At 41.6% G+C, this 15,759-nt stretch overlaps 1 protein-coding gene across 2 annotated transcripts in view; it reads left to right on the top strand.

Annotated features, from left to right (window-relative positions):
• The window catches only part of TAF4 (TATA-box binding protein associated factor 4), a 75,255-nt gene that overhangs the window by 57,541 nt on the left and 1,955 nt on the right, over positions 1-15,759 (top strand). For both annotated transcript variants that reach the window (XM_088442620.1, XM_088442612.1), the window contains 10 exons: positions 1,005-1,127; positions 4,349-4,438; positions 4,605-4,838; positions 5,420-5,567; positions 5,686-5,800; positions 8,495-8,664; positions 12,897-13,027; positions 13,716-13,841; positions 14,029-14,085; positions 14,171-14,290. In XM_088442620.1, the coding sequence (XP_088298746.1) occupies positions 1,005-1,127; positions 4,349-4,438; positions 4,605-4,838; positions 5,420-5,567; positions 5,686-5,800; positions 8,495-8,664; positions 12,897-13,027; positions 13,716-13,841; positions 14,029-14,085; positions 14,171-14,290 (1,314 nt within the window). The remainder of the gene's footprint in view (positions 1-1,004; positions 1,128-4,348; positions 4,439-4,604; positions 4,839-5,419; positions 5,568-5,685; positions 5,801-8,494; positions 8,665-12,896; positions 13,028-13,715; positions 13,842-14,028; positions 14,086-14,170; positions 14,291-15,759) is intronic.

The following is a 15,759-nucleotide window of genomic DNA, read 5'->3' as shown; positions in this document are numbered from 1 at the left end:
AACCTGTTTAAAAAATCGTAACGTGTGTGGGGGCCTTAAGGCTCAGCAAAGCATTCACATAAATTTGTAAGAGAGGCAGTGTTTTTACAGCACATAAAGAAAACCAGACCGCATACCAACATGAGGGGCTTTGTTTAACATGCCTTTACACTGGAGTCTGATCATCTTTGTAAATAGGTTTTGTAATATCATTAAGCTGTCCTAGGTGAGCTATGGCTCCCTCTTACCACTCTCCTTTTGGTGGTTAGACTTGCAGCAGTAAACAGTGGTGGCAGGAGAAACTACAAACTGCTTACATTGACATAAACATATATTTTTTTTTTCTTGATCAGCCCACACTGAGTAGTGTTAAGTTCTATAAACCATCGGAAAAATGTGCAGAGCATTGAGTTGCTTGAAGGGGTAAAATGACCACTATGCATTAATGTGCAGCAAGATTGTTACTTATGTTGGCCACAAATTAGCCAATGATGTTGTTCAATGCAAAATCCAAATGGCCGGGTCATTATCCGGTTTTGACACCCATGTTCCAGCCATTTGTTTATCCTCCTTGGCGAGTGGACAGATCATCTGAGCTATCACATAGGCCTGTCAATGTGGCTGTAAGGTGAGCACACATACAAGCCTATAGCAATCATGTTTCTGGCTGCATTTTTCAACTGCCCAAGAATGATCTGATGGCATTATAATCTGATTTTGAGGCCAACGTGAGGAAGTAACCTGTTACATTGTAAGCACATAAGTAGACAATGGACCAAATGTTAAAGCCTGCGAGTTGACGGCACTGGCAAGATTTCAGCAATGTGTCCTCGAGAGATTTAAAGCAGATTTAGTTTTAGGTTTTTTTTTTTTTTTTCTTAGGTACAACCAGGTTGGTTTTTCAAAGAAATGTTTAATCTCTCCACTGCCCACAACTCGCTGGATATTACATTTGGGCCAGTGTGTTAATAACATCATCTTTCTGAGTAGACCTTGTAATTTTGTTCATGCTCATTTATTTTCAGGAAACTATGGAAAATGTGAAGAAATGTAAGAATTTTTTATCTACGTTAATAAAATTGGCATCATCGGGTAAACAGTCCACTGAGACGGCAGCTAATGTAAAAGAACTAGTACAGAATCTGCTGGTAAGTGGTCTCCTTCACTGTGCTCCCTTTCACTCCCATTGTCCAACAAATTTACAATTGTACATACAATTCTACATGTATTATGTATATGTGCAGGTGTGTGTTTTCTGGAATGCATGAACTTGGGTTTTACAAATACTGGTGTTTTTTTTTCTATAATATTGAGCACCATGCTTAAAGGGGTTGGGCGTGAGGTACCGGCTGTCCATATGCCGCTGGTCGGAATACCGACAGTCAGAATCCCAACGCCCAAAGGTAAATACCGCTACACTAACCCCTAAACCTCACTCCCCACACCCTAAAACGAACACTCCCTCCCCGCACCTTAAACTAACCTCCCCCTTCCCGCACCCTAAACCTAACCCTCCCCCCTAGTGCCTAACCCTCCCCCTAATGCCTAACCCTCTCCCTAACACCCGATACTTACCTTCGGGATGCCGGCGGTCGGGAATTTGTCACCGGTATTTCACCCATCGCCATCCCCCAACGCCTGGATGTCTACTACATCCTGCTTAAAGTATGTTAAAGTACATTAAAAAATATCTCTTGCCTCCATGCTGCATGTAGCATTTAGCTTATCGTTAAATTTCTTGTAGTGATCCTCACAGTGTTGATTTAAAGCATTGTTACCCCCCAAAAAAATCCTGAACATTGTGGTCAACAGACTTCTCATTTCCAAATTGTTTATTATATTTATATAGCACACACATTTATTTTAGGCGTATGCACCACAGTGGTTACATGTGTACATTTCTTATACATGCCAAACAAGCTGCTATTATAATCAGAGGTTTTCTTTCTGGATATGCAGTGTCTATGTTGTGGGAGAACTTTGGGTTAGGTTAGCAGTGTGTCTAATGCAGTACGAGAGGGGGAGCACCTTTGTTTGGTATGAACCATTAGGTAGGATAGTAATGTTTGAGCAGAGTATGAACCTCAGGTCTAGTTAGCAGTGTGCGTGCGCAGAGTAGGAACGTCTGGTCTAGATAGCAGGGCGTGCGCAGAGTATGAACCTCAGGTCTAATTAGCAGTGTATGTAGTATATAGTTAGCAGTGTGCATGCGTAGAGCAAGAAACTCTGGTCTAGTTAGCAGTGTGCACGCGTAGAGTAAGAAACTCTGGTCTAGTTAGCAGTGTGCACGCGTAGAGTAAGAAACTCTGGTCTAGTTAGCAGTGTGTGCGCAGAGTAAGAACCTCAGGTCTGGTTAACAGTGTGTGTAGTGTATGAACCTCAGGTCTAGTTAGCAGTGTGCGCGCGTAGAGTAAGAAACTCTGGTCTAGTTAGCAGTGTGCACGCGTAGAGTAAGAAACTCTGGTCTAGTTAGCAGTGTGCACGCGTAGAGTAAGAAGCTCTGGTCTAGTTAGCAGTGTGCACGCGTAGAGTAAGAAACTCTGGTCTAGTTAGCAGTGTGTGCGCAGAGTAAGAACCTCAGGTCTGGTTAACAGTGTGTGTAGTGTATGAACCTCAGGTCTAGTTAGCAGTGTGTTCACAGAGAAAGAACCTTATGTCTAGTTACCAGTGTGTGCACAGAGTAAGACAGTCAGGTCTTGTTGGCAGTGTATGCAGAAGAACCTCAGGTCTAATTGATAGTATCTGCGCAGAGTAAGAACCTCAGGTCTAGTTACCAGTGTGCACGCGCAGAGTAAGAACCTCAGGGCTACTTACCACCAGTGTGTTTGCGCAGATTAAGATTCCCAGGTCTAGTTAGCAGCTTTTACACAGAATAAGAACCTTGGGGTCATGTTGGCAGTATGTATGTTTAGAGGATGAGTTTTGTATGGTTTGGAATCTGTGCGGAGCGTCAGTCTTCCAGGTTGAAGTATGAAAGATTCTTGAGCTTGGGTGACAACTGGTACATTCCAGATTCTGGTCTAAGCAGCACTAGTGATGTAAGAATCCAGCAAAGTTCACACATTTCGGGTCATTTATAGTAGTGCTTTTTCATAGTGCAGAGGGATGTAGTGAAAATACCGGCGGACTGGATTCCGGCTGCCGATATACCAACACCAGAATCCCGACTGCCGGCAAAATGGCGATGCCGCTATCCCGAATGGGATCAGGATACCGGCATCGGCATCCCGAACGCTGGAATCCCGAACGTCCGGACACCGGTAAGTATGGTAGTTACCTGTGGAAGGGGGAGTTAGGATTAGGCACCCCCGAGGGAATTTAGGGTTAGGCACCTCCCCAGGGAGGTTTAGGGTGCAGGGAGATGGGGTTAGGCACCACCGGGGAGAAGTTAGGGTAAGGCAGCCCCCCGGGAGACTTGGGTTTAGGGTGCGGGCAGGGGAGGTTAGGGTAAAATACCCCCCAGTTAGGTTAGGCTTAGGCCACCACTAAGGTAGGGTTAGGGTAGGGGGAGGGATAGGGTACTTGCCTCCCCTGTTGGGATCTTCACAGTTCGGGCTTCCAACGGTGAGATTTAATCGGCGGCTATATCATACCCATTCCAGTGCAGATGCTGTTTTGTGACATTGCGTACTTGTTTTGCACAACTACACCAATTTTTGCATTATTTGTGATGCTAAATTAGCATCCACTTTATGGAGTTGGGAAGATTGTGTGTGTGCTGTTCTGTATACATAAATGCATCTCGTTATCTACCTGTTAACTATAATGTCATTTTTGTTTTGCGTAAGGAACATGGCTATTTAAATGAGTTTTAATTGTTGGATAAGGGTATACCACAGTGGACTTTCCTTGTTACAACAGAGCTTTTTCTCCTGGTGAAAGGATTTTAATTTTCCCTAATCTGGCGACAGAAACCAGACTGTAGCCTCTAGTATTAAATAGTATGTATTTTGCACCGTGCAATAGCCCTCTGTACGGTAAAGCATATTTCTACTAATAGACATTCCAATGTCCAATAGTGACTCCTGTAATAGAGCTGGTCCCAATGTCCCCTCACACTCATGATTCATTTAAAATATAAATTCTACTGAACCAAGCAGTATTTTAGGAGAAAAACAGAAATGGTGAAATGAGTGAAGGTGTTACCCTAAAGTGGAAGTACAGTAGAATGGCCCTTGATGTGATGCATAGTGTATGCTTTATTTATGCCAGAAGCGTGGGTATGCTCCCTGTTAAGGAAGACAGATAATTAGTTACATTTGTACAAGTAGTAGTGTATTGTGCTCCCTTCATTGACTGACTGACTGACTCTTTTATTTTACACTGTTCAAGTTTAGAATGTAAATGAATGTATTAACTGTTCTCACAGGATGGGAAAATTGAAGCCGAGGATTTCACAAGTAGATTATATAGAGAACTGAATTCTTCACCTCAACCTTACCTTGTGCCTTTTCTGAAGGTAAGATCATTAGTCTCTTCATACTACGGTGCAGTCCAAAATATTATTCTTGTAGTAGGTTTACTGTACAGTAGATGTAGATGGAGATTACATCAGACTTTGTTGTATAGTGTACTGTAAAATCTGTGAGCATGTGAAATATTCTGTTTTTTCCTTGTCACTCCAGAGGAGCCTCCCTGCCTTGCGCCAGCTGACACCTGACTCTGCAGCCTTTATCCAACAAAGTCAGCAGCAACAGCCCGCAGCGCAGGCCACAACAGCCCTCACCGCAGTCATGCTGAATAGCTCTGTGCAGCGCACAGCTGGGAAGACCACTGCCACAGTCACTAATACTTTACAGCAACCCGTCATCAGCCTCGCACAGTCTGCACAGTCCAAACCCGGACAGCCAACGCCACTGGTATGTGAGCCATGATAAGATCGTTTGTACCCCTCAATATCTACAGACTGTAGTGTAGCAGACTACTAAGTGTATTTGCCACACTGGCTTTCAGACCACAAATCCCTTACAATGTCTGGGGTTGCAGGTGGATATTTAAGTAGTGCGGAAACTGACTGCAAGTTGAACAACCCTGCATCAGAACATTTAAAACACAGAAGGACCTTATATCAATCCTTTCAATCTAACCATGCTTCAAGATTAATACTCACCATATCATTGCTGCACTCTTCCAAAAATATAGATGTCCCCACTGTGTAGGTGACTGGTCCTGTTTGACATCACCGTTCATGGCACTCTTGTTGCATGGTGATGGAATTTGCTCTTTTTGAAAGCCAAGGTTCTGTTCTAGCTTGCAGTTAGTAGGGTAATTAGAACATTATCCATGTGAAGCTGTATCTGCTGTGAGTATCAATGTGAATACCTGTTGGGAGTGACACCAGATCTGTATATGTCTGTATTGGAGATCAGCGTGGGCCAGGATAACCTAGCATGTGACATACATTCATTAACTATCTGTGCTCTTCTTTTTCTGCCCTCAGGTTATCCAGCAGGCACATAAAGCAGGCGCAGTGGTAAGGTCCCCACAGGTCACATTGACTCAGACACCCATGGTAGCACTTAGACCACCTCAAAGTCGGATTATGCTCACCTCGCCGCAGCATATACAGTTAAATCATTTACAAACAGGTAAGTGTGACCATGGGTCATTAGAAAAGGATTGTGGTCCTATGAGAATGGCACAGAAAATATTAAAGTTTTTGCATGTAAAGGTGCTATAAGTGTGTGGTTTTGATCTCTTTTGTAGTCCCAGTGGTGAAGCCGACAATTTTAACAGGAAACAAAACATTTCCCACAACTTCATCGCAAACAGCGGGAGCACAGAAAAATAAATTAAAAGAACCGGGGGGAGGATCGTTCAGGTGAGTCACATGTGACAGCTTTATCATTTCATTGGTTCTGTAGCGCTTCGTACAATCTGCACTCGGGGCCCGTTTATGAGGTGCACACAATGCCGTTGTGCACAGAAATGGTTGAGGTTTTCAACTGCGTCACAGTTGCAATTTAGACGCCTGGTTCCCGCAATGTATTGTGATTTCCTGGGAGGTGGCTATTGAGATGCACAGAGTTTTACTGTTTTATGGGCGTGTTGGGGGAGTGTTGCGGGTATGTCACATAACTGGTTGCGAACACAGGCGCTTAATTGCTTACATTAAAAACCATACTGTGGTGGAGAATCTGCATGAAGCAGGTGCAGGTTTCCCTGGTGCGTCTGATGGTAGCGTCTAAGGACGCACAAGGCGAGATTGTTGTGTCTGAAGACGCAATTCATGTACATACAGTTGCACACTTGTACACCAGGAGAAGGGCTGATATTGGCATAAAGTTGCAGTCATTACTATGACAAAATATATTACAGTGGTCGTAGCAGCGTGCGACTCAGAAGGAGCCCCATAATGTCACAATATCTACACTGTCATTAACTTACTATTTAGGAGTACTAATTATTTGATGGCTATGCATTTCAAAAGGGTTTTTGCAGTCATTTGTCGGGTATATTCAGAAATTGGTATCAAAACAGTCCCCTTCAACATGCAGATTCTGGTAATCTATGATATAATCATGTGTCAGCCAGAACTGCATCCCACACGGCAACAGACATCATTCCCAAATGACCAAGTAGGGCAAACTCGGCGGATAGAATATCATTAGAACCGTTTCACTGTAAGGATTCAATTCTGCAATTACAAACCCTCTGCCATTCTTTTAATTTTCCTATACGTTCGATTTTATTTTCTAATTTCACCTGTGTTCAAGAAAATGCTGAAAAATGTGAATACTGGGAATGTGGCGCCACCTAGAGTCACCTCATCAACAATGATAAAGAGTAACAATATCTTAAAAAAAACAATTAATTTGATATATCTATATATAGTATACACACCCAATTTCTGCCGTGTAACCTAGTAAGTCACCTTGGGAATAGCAATTCGGTCTAACGATAGGGTAAGGGCGCAAGGTGTGTATTACCTTAAACATATAATGATCACAAAGATACTAATAAAAATATCATAGAACACTGACTTTTTTTTTGTAAAATTACATTTTGAATTTTATATAAATAATTGTAATTTTATGTTAAAACATACTAAACACAGGTTAATGTTATTACATCCTATAAAGATGAGTTGTATGCATAAAGTGCAAAAGTTAGATGGCAATTGTTTATAGAGTAGTTCAATCGACCAGATATATTGCTTGTAAATATTAGGCTCCGTCACTGAAAAAATTGGCACTTTAAGCTGTGCTGAGCGCAGATATATTTACCGATGCCACTAGGTCTCTGTGGGAGATATGAAGGCATACTTAGCAGGGTTTGAATAATCTGGAGCCTGTATAATCCCTTGCTGTAAGATTCTCCCAAACGTGGTACTGAATAAGCCAGAAATGGACCTTGAAGTGACCAACCGGGTTTGCTGTATGATGGTAAAACGTCCTTTCAGCGGTAGAGTGAATCCAATAAAGGAGCACAGGTGTGAAAGCCCATCGCGTTTCTCTGTCTGACAGCTTCCTCATAGGCAGTATGAAAGGACTTTTTACCATCATACAGCAGACACGGTCACTTCCATTTCTGGCTGATTCAGTACCACGTTTGGGAGAATCTTACAGCAAGGGACTGTACAGGCTGCACATTATTCAAACCCGCTGAGTATGCCTTCATATCTCCCACAGAGACCTAGAGGCATCTGTAAATATATCTGCGCTCAGCACAGCTTAAAGTGCCAATTTTTTCAGTGATGGAGCCTAATATTTACAAGCAATATATCTGGTGGATTGAACTACTGCATATACAATTGCTATCTAACTTTTGAACTTATTGCATATAAATCATCTTTTTAGGATGTAATAACATTAAGGGGCTTTTAGTATGCTTTTAATATAAAAAATTGTAATTTATATTAAATACAAATGTCATTTTATTCAAATATTCACACGGTTCTCTGATTTCTTTTTTTTATTAGTATCCTTGTGATCATTATATGTTTAAGGTAATACACACCTTGCGCTGTTACCCTATCTTTTGGACTAATCCAAGAAGATGCAGAATATCAATTCAATAGGAACTAGCAATATTATTTAAATGGGCTACTCTAATGTCTGCATTTGTAATCTCTTGAATTTGGCTACATATTTGACTTAAATAAAAAAATAAAAATAAATAACACTGGACAATGTTATAGAATCAATACAACTGCTAAGACAGAAAACCATATGCAGGGCCTGATTCAGAGTTGTACGCAAACCCATTGGTTGGCTTACATCTCCAATGTTTTTAGATTTGCGCAGAAGCCACACTGGAGGTGTAAAGTTCCGGGACTGCGATGTCGCTTGCTGTGCCCTAAACACCGCAGCATGCTGCTGGCGTTTGGGGGCTGCGACAGGTGGCTTCCAAGACAACGGGTCGTGTTGGCCCCCCTTTTTTTGGGCGTGCTGAAGTCAGTTGATGTGTCCTTGGTGTATTCTAATTAACTGTCTACTGGTAATATGATATGCCAGTATTCTTGTCTCAGTCATCATTTTGCTTATTAACCAACTTTTATATTCCTCTATCTCAGAGATGACGACGATATTAATGACGTGGCATCAATGGCAGGTGTGAACCTGTCAGAAGAGAGTGCGCGAATCCTGGCAACAAATTCTGAGTTGGTGGGCACATTAACACGATCTTGTAAAGATGAAACCTTTCTTCTGCCGTCGTTGCTACAACGAAGGATACTAGAGATTGGTAAATATATATTATATTCTATAATTTGTGATCAGTTGGAAGTAAATTGAAATGTTTCATTTCTCCATCCTGACTGCAGATTGCTGATAGTGGATAATACAGTGAGTTATATACTGAATTGTAAATAACTACCGTCCTTTTGAGTGTCTGTGACCTGTGAACAAATGACATTTGTTGTAGTATAGCTTGATGATAAATGGGCCAATTAAAGATTCAAGGTGGCTTTTAATGTAATCACGGATTAGATCATTGGATACTTTTGTGAGGACAGGAGCCAGATTGCAGAGGGTTGAGAAGAGTGAATGGAGCAAAAATGTGTTTGGTGTTTGTATACAAACATAAGCTATGTCTTCCAACTATTGCCAAAAGTGTATACTGTTATTTTACATCTGAAGTATAGTGATAGTTTTGTAAATGTAAGCTGCATTTTTTAAATTGTATTTTGAACTTGGGTAAACCCTTTGTCGGCGCTAAAAGATTCTGTGCATCTGGACCCAGTAGGGAGGCTTCTTTTCTGTCCAATAGTGTTACCAGGATTAGATTCCCAATAATATGCTCACAAGGCCAGACCAGCCTATAAGCAATCAAGACACTAAAGCATTGCAGTCCATCTGATTTGGGATGGATGGCAGTTGATTTTTTTTATTTATTTATTTAAATTCCCTTTTAATTGAGAACCAGGCCACAACTAAAGCTGGGGCTACGTACCTTTACAATCAGCGGCTGATCGGGTAAAACTCTCCCGATCAGCCGTGCAGTGTGACCCACTGTCAGCTGCCTGTGAGCCACGTACACACTGTGCAGATATAGCACAGTGCGTACGGGCCTCTATGGGATCGGGTGGTCGGCCAGATAAATATTAAACAGCACATGAGATTCAACCTCCCGATCCCGGGCGTTGCAGGAGCGTTAAAAGCCATTTATCGGCTAACACTCCTGCATCAGGACAGCGTACACACCTATACAATCCAATGGGCGTTCTCTTTATAGCGAAAGAACGGCCCAACGATTGTATAGGTGTATACCCAGCTTCAAGAACCATCCACTCAGACAATGTAGAATTCCACAGTTATGCAGTCAAAGTCTAGACTCTATGGGGGCGATTCAATTCAGTGCGCTGTGTGGTCTGAGAATACCGGTTATCGCGCCTTAACAAGGGTGTTAATTCGCGTTAACCAGCATTCTCTGACCAAAGTTCCGGGCACGTAGCTGTTAGCGCCTCGCTAAGCAGAAAAACAGCTGCGCGCCCAGCACTTTGGTCGGATTTCTCCTCGCATCCCCAGGGGGGTGTGAGAAGAAATCCTTAGCGCGCCCAAACAGTGCGGTGTATTGAATAGCTGCAGGAGCTCCCTCATGCGGCTATTCAACATCACGTTGAATTGAATTCCCCCCTATTTAAGGAGACAGGGAAGATATGTATCTATTAACTTCAGTAGTAATGTCCCCTAAAAATTTGGGCACATTGACTATCCGGAAGAGAGCTCCGTCCATAGAAAATCGATGCGCATGCTACGCCTTCACTCATAGAAAATAGATGTGCATGTTGTGCTTTCAGCCAGAGAAAATAGATGCACATGTGCGATATCACTCGTAGAATATAGATGGGCATTCTGCGATTTCATGCGTAGAAAATAGATGCGCATGCTGCGATATCACGCGTAGAAATAGATGCGCATGCTGTGCCTTCAGCCATAGAAAATAGATGCGCATGCTGTGCCTTGAGCCATAGAAAATAGATGTGCATGCTGTGCCTTCAGCCATAGAAATAGATGCGCATGCTGTGCCTTGAGCCATAGAAAATAGATGCGCATACTGTGCTTTCAGCCATAGAAAATAGATGCGCATGCTGTGCTTTCAGCCATAGAAAATAGATGCGCATGCTGTGCCTTGAGCCATAGAAAATAGATGCGCATGCTGTGCTTTCAGCCATAGAAAATAGATGCGCATGCTGTGCTTTCAGCCATAGAAAATAGATGCGCATGCTGTGCCTTCAGCCATAGAAAATAGATGCGCATGCTGCGATTTTATGAGTAGAAAATAGATGTGCAGGCTGCGATTTCACGGGTAGAAAATAAATGTGCATATTGCGGTTTCAAGGGTATAAAATGCGCATACCATGATTTCACGCTTAGAAAATAGATGCGCATGCTGCGATTTGACTTGTAGAAAATAGATGCTTATGCTGCAATTTCATGCATAGAAAATAGTTGTGCATGCTGTGCCTTCAGTCATAGAAAATAGACACGCATGCTGTGCCTTCAGCCATAGATAATCGATGCGCATGCTGTGCCTTCAGCCATAGAAAGTATATGCGCATGCTGTGCCTTCAGCCATAGAAAGTATATGCGCATGCTGTGCCTTCAGCCATAGAAAATAGATGCGCATGCTGTGCCTTCAGCCATAGAAAATAGATGCGCCTGCTGTGCTTTCAGCCATAGAAAATCGATGCGCATGCTGTGCCTTCAGCCATAGAAAGTATATGCGCATGCTGTGCCTTCAGCCATAGAAAATAGATGCGCATGCTGTGCCTTCAGCCATAGAAAATAGATGTGCATGCTGTGCCTTCAGCCATAGAAAATAGATGCGCATGCTGTGCCTTCAGCCATAGAAAATAGATGCGCATGCTGTGCTTTCAGCCATAGAAAATAGATGCGCCTGCTGTGCTTTCAGCCATAGAAAATCGATGCGCATGCTGTGCCTTCAGCCATAGAAAGTATATGCGCATGCTGTGCTTTCAGCTATAGAAAATAGATGCGCATGCTGTGCCTTCAGCCATAGAAAATAGATGCGCATGCTGTGCCTTCAACCATACAAAATAGATGCGCATGCTGTGCCTTCAGCCATAGAAAATAGATGCGCATGCTGTGCCTTCAGCCATAGAAAATAGATGCGCCTGCTGTGCTTTCAGCCATAGAAAATCGATGTGCATGCTGTGCCTTCAGCCATAGAAAATAGATGCGCATGCTGTGCCTTCAGCCATAGAAAATAGATGCGCATGCTGTGCCTTCAGCCATAGAAAATAGATGCGCATGCTGTGCTTTCAGCTATAGAAAATAGATGCGCATGCTGTGCCTTCAGCCATAGAAAATCGATGTGCATGCTGTGCCTTCAGCCATAGAAAATAGATGCGCATGCTGTGCCTTCAGCCATAGAAAATAGATGTGCATGCTGTGCCTTCAGCCATAGAAAATAGATGCGCATGCTGTGCTTTCAGCCATAGAAAATAGATGCGCATGCTGTGCCTTCAGCCATAGAAAATAGATGTGCATGCTGCAATTTCACTCGTAGAAAAAAGTTGCACATATTCGTAGAAAATAGATGCGCATACTGTTATTTTACTCATAGAAAATAGATATGAATGCTGCGATTTCACTCGTAGAAAATAGATACAGTAACTGCACTTCCAGCCATTTCTCCCCCAGAAATTGTCTTTTGTTTTTAGGTTTTTTTTTCCAAGCACTTCATTGTTGCTTTTTTTAAATGTGACAAATTCTAAAACCTTAATTCCATATCCAATCTCAAGCTCTAACCCACCCCTTCATTTATATTTACTAATAAGCTCTTTCAATTACTTTTTTTTATTTAAATAAACTTTTTTTTTTAAATTACACCTTTCCCTCTGGTGATCTGGATCTGCATTTGTTAACTATAGGGACATTGGTTTATACACAGCCCAATCACAATGAACGCTCTGCAACTTCAGCCAGTGATGTTCCTACAATGTCAGACAGGGAATCTGGAGTAGTTCAATAATTAAAATAAGTGGAAACAAAGAAGATAGAATCTGTATATGGTGCACAGCTGTATCATAAAATATAACCTTTATTATATTATCATTAAAATATTTACATTAAATCGTATCTAAAATAGATTGAAGTTAAAATAGCGAAATATATGTGACATAGTAAGTGAAAAAGTGTAAGTGTGTATATTAAAATACACTGTGTGCCTGTATACGGTCGTCTTATTCTAGATATAAAACTTAGTCCCTCATCTTAATTTTTGTGAGAAAAAAATCATTTAATAATTAAACATTTGACTGCAAATTGAACAACTCTGCATCAACACAGTGAATGCATATATTAATCAAACCAACTGCAATATAAACTGCAACAAAATATAAGAGGAATCTTATACGTATATTTAATCTGTCAAGTATATAAACCTTGGAAATTCTCCCGTGCTTCATCTATTAGGTTTACCTCTTTAGTATGTTCTTTCTTTGTCTTTAGGTAAGAAACACGGGATAACGGAAATCCACCCGGATGTGGTAGGCTATGTCTCTCATGCCACACAACAAAGACTTCAGAACATTGTAGAGAAAATTTCCGAAACTGCTCAGCAAAAGAATATATCTCATAAGGTGAAGTGCAGCGTATGAGCAAAATGTACATTTTTAAAAGAATGTTTTTATTTTCTTGCTACTGTACATGTGAGTGGAAACCACACGCACACCAGTGTATTGGGGTACCCTTTAGCTGGCGTGTTACTTTGCTATAGACCTTGTAATGGGTCATTTTAGAATCTATTCTAAGTGGATGATTTTGGTAGATCTTTGTGCAAGTTTAACAGTTTAATGCTTCATCCTCATTCTGTCTGACAATCTAATTTCTGAAATCTACTCAATATATATTAGTTGGGATGATCAAATCCTCGCCAACGGGTCACCTAAATATTTGACCTAAAAACGTGTATTTGGGCCTCATTTTACTTGAACCATCCCTTCAGCTTCAATTTATTGGGCAGAAACCATTCAAACTCTTTCTGGGCATGTAGTGCTTCCCGTTCTATTTAAACTATAGGCAAAAATAACTTGTTTATTCAATGGAACCCTAATGATGTTATACACATTATAATAGGAGATCTGTGTGGGAGCAGTCACAGAGCCAGAGAAGCGTATGAAGAGCCTACGTGCCATAGGCCATGGTGATGGGTGGGAATGGTCTATGTATTGTATACCATGTAGGTGGGAAGGGTAAATTTGTGGAGTTCATAGATTAATAAGACCATTATGTTGGTCTCTTATTCACAATATCACATTATTCCTGCAGGACGATGATCGGTACGAGCAGTCAAGTGACGTGCGGACACAACTAAAGTTCTTTGAGCAGCTTGACCAAATAGAGAAACAGAGAAAGGATGAACAGGAGAGAGAGATTCTCATGCGGGCAGCAAAGGTCAGTGTGTATGTTCCACAAATTATGACTTTTTTCTCTTCTGTAGGTGCAGTGCTGATCACTTGCTCTTAATTAAAATGTAACTGTTTTAAGATGTTAATCTGACATTTCACCGTTTAAAGACGTGAAAAGTGCTATGCAGTTATTTCACAACAATAATACCATTTTACTTTCCATGGCCTCACAGTCTCGATCACGGCAGGAAGATCCTGAACAGTTACGGCTAAAACAGAAAGCAAAAGAGGTCAGTATAATATTTTACATTTTTCTATCCTTTTATCTACGATAGTCCAAACTAAATCCTACTCTTCCTTTCCTCCTCCTGACAGATGCAACAGCAGGAATTGGCACAAATGAGGCAGAGAGACGCCAATTTAACAGCATTAGCAGCTATTGGCCCTCGAAAAAAGAGGAAAGTGGAATCACCTGGCCCCGGTTCTGGGTCAGAGGTCAGTATCTCTCTGTCTATTTGTCTATTGTCGCTGAAAAGAAAGCTTGAGAACAGCAGTGGCAGCCTGAACTATTGCCACTCGATGTGACTTGTTTAGAGTAAACAATAATTTCTTCCTTGTGATGATATTGCATTTTTTCCCACAGTGAGACTGAAGAGACTTTGTGTAAAATAGCAATAAGCTAAGTCAGGAGTAACTTTGGTTGGCAGGCCATGCTGGCACTCAGTCCAGATTTTATGAAAACAAAAAGGTTTCTACACATAAGTGCCCACTGGAACTAGGTTATACATAAATCCAGTTTACATTTTTGGGGTACAGATTGCTGCCGTGCACTCCTGACCATGTCAGCTGGGTCTTTAATAATTGTTATAGGGCCTGATTCAGCAAGGATCACAATAGCGATTACGCACGCAGTCTGACTGTGAAGATATGCTAATGATTGCAATCGCAATGCTGTACGCAGCCTAACATAAGGGCGCCCCCTTTACCTTACACACATCCGTAATACTTCTCAAAACTGCAAAATCATCGGTAACATCGAGTACAATCGGAGCCTCACGCACAATTGCACAAGGTCTGACCTTACTCAAAATTTGCACGCTATGAGTACACAAGCTGTGCATGGCATCAAAGTGGCTAATTTATGCACACCCCTGCAACGGCGTTGAAACGCACTGGCACGCTGCTTCCTGTCAATCACGCTACGATGACTTTGCGTAGTCACTGCGATCACGGTCCCGATTGCAGTGGAGTCTCCGTGCACTGCGATGCACACACAGAACGCAACAATCACTCGATTGCGTGCTTAATTGCAATAGCTATCCTTGCTGAATCAGGTCCATAGACAGAATCGTGCAGTATATGCAGGATGTGTTTTCAGGTAACTCCTGGTTTGATCACAAAACTACAAATTCCATCTCGTCATTCAGCCTTATATACTTGATGGTGTATTTAAGGTAGAACTTACCTCGTTTAAGAATGACACATCTTCTGTATGTAATGGTTAAATGAAATGTGAAAGCTAGTTTTGAGTACATTTTAAGGTCTACAAGTATACATCTGTCATACGATGTGTGTGTTCTGCAGATCGCCAGAGGACCGTCCTTTAATCTACAAATAGAAAAGGTTGATTGTGATTAACCGCACTTTAAAGCTTTGGGTGATACCAATTAGTAGGTTTTATTTTAGTGCATAAAAATAAGAAAATCTGCAGCACTTAAAAAAAGTACATAATGAATTGCAAGTATTTGGCCACCCAATTGACTGATAATGGATCAAATCACTGAGACAGATGATAGTCTTGAGCTGAATATTTACACAATAGGTGGGTCTAATTCCATGAGAATTTCCAGCAAGCTGTATGTGGTCGTTCTGTATGGTGGCTGAGCTGGGTCATCTATGGTGTCATTCTGTACAATAACTGCACAGACCTCCTCACCAGATGTTACACAAACTTTCTTTTTCTT

This window comes from Taudactylus pleione, unplaced genomic scaffold (genome assembly GCF_031769625.1).
Source record: "Taudactylus pleione unplaced genomic scaffold, aTauple2 ptg000018l, whole genome shotgun sequence".
Classification (NCBI taxonomy): domain Eukaryota; kingdom Metazoa; phylum Chordata; class Amphibia; order Anura; family Myobatrachidae; genus Taudactylus; species Taudactylus pleione.
The sequence above is the reverse complement of the archived record's forward strand: the minus strand, read 5'-3'. Positions and strand labels throughout refer to the sequence as shown.